This window comes from Ostrea edulis, chromosome 1, assembly GCF_947568905.1.
Source record: "Ostrea edulis chromosome 1, xbOstEdul1.1, whole genome shotgun sequence".
NCBI classification, from domain to species: Eukaryota; Metazoa; Mollusca; class Bivalvia; order Ostreida; family Ostreidae; genus Ostrea; species Ostrea edulis.
The window spans coordinates 107185611-107194853 of record NC_079164.1 but is presented as its reverse complement, the minus strand read 5'-3'; the positions used below and the strand labels follow the sequence as shown (position 1 = coordinate 107194853).

General features: G+C 33.2%; 1 protein-coding gene across 1 annotated transcript; it reads left to right on the top strand.

Annotated features, from left to right (window-relative positions):
• Positions 1 to 1564: 1564 nt before the first annotated feature.
• LOC125667292 (translin-associated factor X-interacting protein 1-like) lies at positions 1565 to 8924 on the top strand. Its single transcript, XM_048900723.2, has 15 exons — positions 1565 to 1750; positions 3156 to 3264; positions 3458 to 3703; positions 4095 to 4229; positions 4389 to 4458; positions 4736 to 5006; positions 5374 to 5485; positions 5828 to 5889; positions 6393 to 6482; positions 6697 to 6859; positions 7062 to 7190; positions 7322 to 7495; positions 7648 to 7890; positions 8131 to 8237; positions 8441 to 8924. The coding sequence occupies exons 1-15, from the start codon at positions 1707 to 1709 to the stop codon at positions 8625 to 8627; spliced, it is 2142 nt and encodes a 713-aa protein (XP_048756680.1). The 5' UTR covers positions 1565 to 1706; the 3' UTR covers positions 8628 to 8924.
• The last annotated feature ends 319 nt before the right edge of the window (positions 8925 to 9243 follow it).

The following is a 9243-nucleotide window of genomic DNA, read 5'->3' as shown; positions in this document are numbered from 1 at the left end:
TCCACTTTTCATGATCGAAATTGAGCCAGTTGACACCCCCCCCCCCTCCCCGTATAATAACTGAAATGCTATAGAGGGTTAGAAATTAAACAAGTAGAAACATTAAAGCAGTTTGACTTCTAGAGGTGAAACTGACCTGAAATCCATATATCTAAATGATTTAGTACTTTTCCCCTAACAGTGACCTTAGTCAAATAATGTCGGACGAAAGAAACCTCTCTGCGCTCAGCATACAAGTTAGTTAATATATGAGCTTCTTAGTGGTTACTTGTTTTGAAACTAAATATTTGTAAGCAATATTGCCCACTCAAGTACTTTCATTTATTTCTCTTTCAGCTTGAATATCATTGACATTGTGGCGTTTGCCTAGATTTTGAAAACATTAGTTTGTTTCAGGATTCGTCCCCCCCCCCCCCCCCAACTATATATATTTACATCAAGACACATTTTTAACTCATTAATATGAGCGTTTTACGTGTAACTACATCCTCACCAACGACTGTGGGTCGTGGTGATACGACTTTCTCTAGTTGGTCGTGGATACTCTATATAGTGATTTCTCAGGTCGTCAGCTTTGGTGTATCAAGCTTAAACATCCGTAGAGTTCTCCATATTGACAGACAGACAGTATCCTCAGTATATACCTGTATATATACGTAGTTTGTTGCGGTCATGTTAATTCCGGGGGGGGGGGGGTGGGGGGGGGGGGAGGGGGGGTGTCTTTGGTACCTGAAATATGAAACAGGGCGACCAAGGTTACTAAAAAAGATGGGTTTTTAATAACTTCGTGCAAACTAGTTAACGAAATGATAATTGGAAGACGTTTTATCTACGACATTTCATTTTGTAATTAAGGTATATAGCTCACCTCATATAGCTTATCAATATCAATTTATCAATGGTTCAAAGAAGAAAAACTGTATTCATTTCCACATAGCATAGTTTAATTTTATCATTAATCCCCAAAAATGTATATGTTGCCATCTTTTTAAAGATGTCAGACATACAAGGTCAACATCAGGAAATCGCACATTTTCACTAAACGGCATAATAGAAATAGATCTACACAAAAACTGGTTAAAATTACAAATTTTTTATGTCAACAGTTTCAAAAAACCGCTACTTTAGAAATGCAAAAGAATATATAAATCAATTATGAACATCAGGGAAATTATTGTATAATAAACTTAAAATAGGAATCATTGCCCTCGACATTATTTTTAAAATAATTGATTATTCATAGGAAATATAAACCTTTTTAGTATCAATAGCTTACCAGATTTTTTTTTATTATACCCAGTGAATAAATAATAATCGCCTAAATAGGTGAAAGACGGATATATCCGTCATGTGTTTAAAGGTCGATATTACGTGTGCACCGAAACACTAGTAGTTCGAAATGAGTTGGTACCTTAACGTCATCGTTTTACGACATCTCCCCTAAATGTCAATCTTCTTGTATTAATAATTCAATAGAATGATACGTAAAGAAGCATCAGGATATATATAATGTATTGATAAATTGCTGATTATTGTCAATTATTATATTTACAAAACAATTTTACTGGTAGGCTATCAAAAATCGGAACTTAGCTTATAGTTACCTTGACTACGTCGCCATTCATGTAAAATGGCTGTCAAACTTGATAGGGAGGGCTAGTTAGTGATTTGCACTTGATTGCGAATTATACGTGTTGAGCACCAAAATGGATGGTAGAATGATGGTAGCCAGACTTCCTCCAATTGAAAGGTACAAAGTTGTGGTAAAATACATACACGAGACAAAAAGAAAACGTGCTTCTATTCAACAAGTTTAGTTTCATAGACTCTATTTGGTTTAATGAAGAATAAAAATCACGTTCACTCAATTTGTGTGTTATATTGAAACAACTACAATGATTCAATTTTTACTTTTAAAGTAAGTAAATCAACGGCCAACCTCTTGGTTAAACAATCGGGCCTAATATCTAAAAACACGACCCCCCCCCCCCCCCCCAATTAGATAGAATGTTCTCTGTTTAAATGATAGATAATCAGGAACAGCTACATTCTTAGATTTCTCTAATTAAGTACAAGAGATTACATACTGTCCTAATGAAATATAATGTAATATGTTGATCAAAAACAGCATCTTAATAAATTAATTGGCCTAAAACACCAGGAATGCGCAAAAGCGAACCGGTACAACAGACAAGATATTAGGACCATTCCAGGGTCAGCTAATGTGATGTACTTTGACAGTCAAATTCAGTGAATCACTGTTTTAGAGCTAATTTCGGAACATATACACACAAAAATGTTATTGGTTCGTTAGACTAATATAATTAAACAGATCTGATGTATTATTACATTATGGTAAATGTCCAGAGAAGTAGCACCCTGATTTCATTATGTAAAATGTGGAATTTTTTTTATCTGAATGATGTTTTGAAAATGAAAAAAATAATTGTCCATGAATATAATATCACCTTTTATGTATTTTATTTCTAATGATTAAATGCATCAGCTGATTTTTATATATATAGTTTGAGAACAAAATGGATAAGAAGCCCCTGTGATTTAATCAAAACATTCTTATGATATTATAGTAATCTCCAGCAAGCTAACACTTCCTATAATGTATTTATGATAGTGGGAAGTGGAAGGGTTTGGGGTGAATTTGTAACGATATGAAATGACATTTCAATATGTCTGGATGAAAATAGTATATGTAAGGGGCAACACTTTTCCAGTATACATTATAGTTGATTAACAACTAAACCCATTAAAACTGCCATGTACTAATCCAGGTGGTCCAGTACCATATTTCTGGCAGTAGCCAGAGCATATCACAATTTGTATTATGGGAAATCTCAACCATTAAAATTGCCAAAACAAGCAGTTAATTTATTTTATGATTCTTAACTTAATCATTATAATTTAATAATGGTTTTATACCACAAATTAACTTTGATTTATACTTACTAACTACTTGGCATATGGCATGTTCAGTCAAAATTTAACCAGGCACATTGGATTTTAGATTGATAACTCATTAGATTTAAAGAAAGATTACTGCAACTTAGTCCAGTAGACTTGGAATTAATAATGTCAGCATCAAAATTGAAAGCCATCCTAAGGATACTTAAAATATTATTTTTAATTTTTTTATCCAGGGGGAGGAGTCTTTCTCCACGAGCTGGACAGCAATTTGAGGGATTAACAGGACCATCATACAAGCTTAACGATAAATCCCATCCCCTACCAAATCCCAGGACTCTGAGAGTAAGATCATCAGATGATATGCAAATACAATTTGACTGTATATTACCTTGATTTATTGTATAATGAATTCTGTATGTTTAATATGTTTTGATTCAAATTTTGTTTATTGGATCTTCCAAAAATATCAATTCTAGATAAAATGTGATTTTTGCCTTGCAGAACCTCTGATTAATGTTTGTGTTATGATTTACAGCCATACGTTGACACACAGTCCGGTGATGTGGATACTTGGCCAGCTCATGCGAGTGGTCAGGCAGGGGCCTCCACAACGCTAATGTTGTCAAAAAATAAAAGTCTCATTCTGTACGATGAGGAGGCTATGGGGAAACCTAAAATGATTCCCAAACCCAGGTTTCTGGAGCAACTGGAGAGTTACCTGAAGAAAGAGTTACGGGCCTTGGGGGTTACAGATGTTAATGCTAACGAACTAAGGCTACAGGTAATATATGTTGATAGTAAGAATCCAGTAGTATTCACGTTGAGTACAACAGTGTATCATTCTTGTTAACAATGTAGATTATTAATATTTGTCGTTTTTTCGTTGTGTGTGATATTTGTTTATGTAATATATGTCTCTTGATAAAGACGTGGGTTGCATCGAAAATTTGAGTTTTAAATAATCAACAGTGTCGTGGTCTTTTCAGTACTTTTATAAATTTCTTTACTAGCCTTGTATCTTCTTAGATACGACACTTTAAGAAAGTAGGGTAATGTTGGGTTTTCGTACTTAATATATATATATACATGTATATGCTACATTGCTTGGTGCTTTTTATCTAATTGTTTTAGATAATGCCATTGTATATGTATATTATATTATATTTCTACAGGCTCACAGAGAGGTTTTTGAATATCTGATAGAGGACTTTAAGACCTACAAACCTCTCTTATCAGCAGTAAAAAATGAGTATGAAATGATGCTGGCATACCAGAGACAAGTTATACGAGAACTGGAACCACTAAAGGTACGACTGAATGCTGCTCATTCTATTATACAGTGTATTTCTAAGCTCTCTTGAAATTATTTTAAAAAAATTATATACTTAAGATGCAGTCAAGCTCTCTTAGAATTAATTTGAATAATATACTTAAGATGCATTAATTGAAATATTTTGATGATTTAGCAAATGTTAGTGACAGTATCGGAGCAGTGTGATCAGAAGATAATGGCCATCAGGGAGGAGGAAAAACAAGGTACAGGCAACTATCAATCAGTAATGGACATCAACTCATTTCAGTGAGACAATCACATATCCAGCATTGTTCCCAAGTGTAATTTTGTTGTTAAAAATTGCTTGAAAATGAAATAATTCAAAGTCATTTCAACTTGATAACTAAGAATGAAAAAAAGTACAGAAATCGTGGCAGATGAAGGAAGACATGTAAATCAAAAGCTTTCATTCCTTGGTGTACTTCCATGTACATTGTCTCGTATTCAGTTCAGTCTGACTTATGAATTTCTTATTTACAGAGATTAAAGATTTGAAGGCTGAAAACAAGAGACTTCTGGAGAAAATTCAGAACATGCAGAATGAGAGACTAGATTTAGGTGCAGAAGTGAGAAAGTTAGAGGATGATCTAGCAGAAACTTACAAAAACTACAGAGATGAACTAGATTCTAAAAAGCTTTTGTTACAAGAAATGAATGATATGCGAGATCAAAAGGATGATTTGATGGCATCTAAAGAGGCAGCTGAAATGGAAGCCCAGGATGACCCAGTTACACTCAAGATAGCTCTTAGGTACTTAGGAAACTATTTGGGAACAATACCAGTATCTCTCAGATCTGTAATTACATATATAAAGGACACTAGCTCAATCTTGAAAAGGTTATGATAAAATCCAATGAAGACAAAATGGTATTAGAGAGCTTTTACACAGTTTTAAGTACTTTTAAAAAGTCAAACTACTGATGTAATCATAAATCCTCTGCACAATTAAGTGGAGATAACTAAAAAACACCCATGTTCAATAATTGCTTAGATGTCATGGAATGTACATGTAAATACAATATTGTACATGTATATCACAAGTACATCTTTTATCACATTAAAAAAAAATGAATATTAAAGGGAAATTTTATTTCTAGAACTAATTTGTTTATTTCAGACAAGCCAGAGATGATGAAAAGAATGCCACAAAGCGTTTGAATGACATGATAACTAATTATTATGATGTCATTCCAAGGAGGGACTTCGAGACTTTGGAAGCTAAATATAATGTGAGTTTTTTTTTTAAACAAACAGCTAGATGTTGGTGTATTCAAGCCAATAGATAATATGTTAATTTATCATGTTCAAATTCTATGGAAAAATAACATTTGAAAAATGTAGAAGATATTTTTGGCAATTTTTGTTAATGTATGTGCTTGCTTTCAGTTCAAAGACCCCTTATTTTATTCTTGAAATTAATCATTTATATTTACAAATCATTATTAAAATTTCACAAGATTAAGACAATGTTTCATGAATTCATAACAATACAGATATTTTTGGTTTTTCTATGATATCTAAAAGAACAATGTGGTGACATAATCATGTTTTTGTTTTGTTTTTTGTTTTAGAAACTAGTCGAAGATACAGACACAATGAGAAGTGATTTTGATAAATTGAAAGCTGAGCATGAGTAAGTAGTCACATGAATAAATATCCGAGATAAAAATAAGGCAAACTTGTGGGAACATATTTATTTTTAGCTGATAATAAATCTGTTACTTCATGGGGAATGAAAATTACTTTTTGATATTTAAAGAAACATTTGAATATCAGACACAATTGGTATACAAAAATTATACAGTTTAGACAACATCTTCAGACCCTTACTTTCATTTTCAGTTCCATATTTTCATTGTTTTTTACACTTTTTATTCTGACACACTGTGTATTCTGACAAAAATAATTGTCTTCCAGTGCATGTCGGGTTATACAGGTTTCACTGTACATAAACTATACTTTGATACCAGCATTTTAAAATGAAGGGATGTATTGATATTTTATAAAAAAAAAAATTTGGATCATACAGTATTCAGTTTTATATTGTATAGATCTATAAATTTTTTGAATTCCTTATTTGCACACCAACAGTGCGACTTATATACATTGTACATGGACTGTGTAAATCTTTTGTAGCACACTTCTGGATATCCAGAAACAGGTCACCAGACAGAGAGACGAGTTCTATGTAGAATTAGAACAGATGAAACGAGCTTCAACTCCAAGGTAATACTGTTAAAGAACACTTACAAAGGACTATTGCACATTTTAATTAATGTGAGAGAGGTGAAAGGCTATTTTTCTATGTTCTTTCTAATACATGTACATGCAGTTACAATATTGGAACAACAAATTTAATGTATTGAGATGAAAATTGATCACTCTTGCTATCATTTTTATGTGATGCCAGTTTAAAATCAATAATTGTAATTTTCTCTAGACCTGATTGGGAGAAAAGTGCTGATGTTATATCTGGGGGTGTTGTTCGGTGGAAGGAACTATCTGATGGGAAGTCTTCAAATGACCTCGTGGATGTTTTGCTGGCAGAAATCCAAGCAGGTGGACCTGTTGATTCTGGTGGAGCTGAATATTTTGATGGACAAGTACTGCTCAATTTTCGTTATGCACATGAATTTACCTATGATTTTCTTTTTAAAAAATTATACATGCATTGCACATTAAACATATGATCATCATATTGCCAAGGGATCATAAAATTGAAAACAATTGTTACCAATGCCCTGGAAGAATTTTAAGTGTCACCGTGTTCTTCTCATGTTCAATACTGATATGTTTTCCTATTAGGGAACTGGACCATCTGTTCCAAAATACCTAAGATTTGATGGACCTGTCAGAAATCGTCATCTAGGAAAGAGGGATTGTCTGCTGCTCATTCGAGACATATGGAGGGAAAAAGCCGCACATGATGAATCTGTAAGCATAATTTCAATTAGGGGTATACTATGAATAATAAAATTTTGTAGTAATCTGCACATGGGTATATATTCTGAAATTTGGTTGGATGGAGAATTGAGTTAACTATTAAACGTAAATTTTGTCGCTAGAAACCGGAAGGGGAGAAGAGAGACAGTATGGCCGATTTCCTGGATACGTACCTCAGTCGGCGGTTTGCTATGGAGCAGATGAAGGTGGAGTGGGGATACAATCTACATGATGCCTGTCAGAAATACTCCACTGATGACATCATAGGATTATTCTGGGGAGTTTTGGAAAACAATGTAAGAAAATAATTGTTTATATTGCTGTACTCTGAGTTATATGGGAATTCAACTTAATTTTGTTTTAACGGAAAACATTTACCCTGTTTTGCCTCTACCGTATGGATTTTATTAAAGGTAAAAAAAAAATTAAAAATAATTTTTTTTTTCAGACTGACGAAGAAATTTACCATGATCAAATGACCAAGATAGAACAGCTTTTGAATCAACTGACATCCATTGATGTTGAAAAGGGAAATCCAGGCAAGATTACAAAGGATGAACTGAGAACTGGTATACGAACAGTACTGCCGGCAGTGGACGAGGAGGCCATGGTTGCTCTCATCAAAGGAGCTGAACTTGAGCTGGAGGCTCAGAATACCGATGATATTGACTACAAGGAAATGTTCAAAGAGGTTAAATAAGAGCATATGTTATTTATAAGCAGTCAATCTTTATCTGTTTTAATAATTCTTTAATTTTTGGATTGCATTTCCAGGAAGGGGTTATTTTCTTGAAAACAAAATATAAAGTTTAAGATACACAAGTGTATGAAATTTCCAGATCATGATATATGTATACTGATTGAGTCTTTTTTTTTTTCAATGTATACTTGCAGCAAATTATTATGAATGTTTTTTTATTTTCTTCTTCAGGATGATGAAGGAAGGTTTGGGCCATTCCTTGATGAAGTTCTGAAGTGGATTAAACAAGATAGAATCAATTTTGGAGAGAATGTAAAACAAAAGCTTGGAGAAAGCAGGTAAATTCTTAGATTCGATAGGTTTCTTTATGATAGAATTTACAGCAATCACCAGAATTCTAACCAAGCACTATTAAAGACATGCAATGGTATTTTATTCAGTAAAACCACTGGACCAGTCAAAGAGTGAAGGAGCAAAATTCATCTTTTTACCTTCCTCTCCAATATCAGTGTGACTCACTTATAAATTATTATTTTTACAGCAAAGTAGAAGTAGATGAAATGAAACAGCTGATCATGGGAGCAGCACCTAACTTGGACACACCCCATTTACTAAAAATTCTTGCATGGGTATTTGAAACAACTCCAGATAATGTGCCCAGTGCTGAAGCAGCTGAACTTTCTAAAGCCATTGAGAGACTACAAAACTGCCATGTTCCACGATCATAGGGTCAACTTTTAGTGATCCTGGGAATGAATGAGATTACCTGTTTATTTGAATGAGAGCGAGTGTGTGAATGTATGTAAAGTGCTGTAATGAAATTCAGGATCATTAGTTTATCTCTGTGATGAAAAGTTTTTTTTTTTTTTTTTACAATGATTTTGAATTACATATGCTGTTTTATGATCAGGATTATTGATGATCTTATTGTGTATTATCTGTGATACTTCCTTTTAATAGAGGTACATGTACTTATTATTATGTACTTATGTTCAGTGTTGAAGAATAAAACAACATAAAACGATGATTATAAAATCTATTACTTTTCAGTGAGTCTATAGGCCTTGACTTCTTCAAAAACCTATAAGTTTTAATGCTCTCTCTTGAACGCTTGAATGTACAGGCAGGAGTGGCAGGGATCAAATTGTATATAGTCCATTTTATCATCTTGATTTTTAACCATGGTCTGAATAACTGCAATGAACAGTATGCAGACAATTATTGTCCTAAAACTAACAGCAGCATTAGAACAGAATTTCCTCACTTGATTATTAGTCTAGTGTGAGTATCTATAGTGGAGAGGTGTTGCATAATTTAAGGTGAGGTTATACTAGACAGCTTATA

What these genes read in the sequence shown, in the direction of transcription:
- LOC125667292 (XM_048900723.2), top strand. Translation starts at nt 1,707, where the DNA reads ATGGATGGTAGAATGATGGTAGCCAGACTTCCTCCAATTGAAAG. An exon ending in GAGAACTGGAACCACTAAAG is followed by an intron (nt 4,230 to 4,388) that starts GTACGACTGAAT and finishes TTGATGATTTAG; the next exon opens with CAAATGTTAGTGACAGTATC. An exon ending in CAAAAGCTTGGAGAAAGCAG is followed by an intron (nt 8,238 to 8,440) that starts GTAAATTCTTAG and finishes TTATTTTTACAG; the next exon opens with CAAAGTAGAAGTAGATGAAA.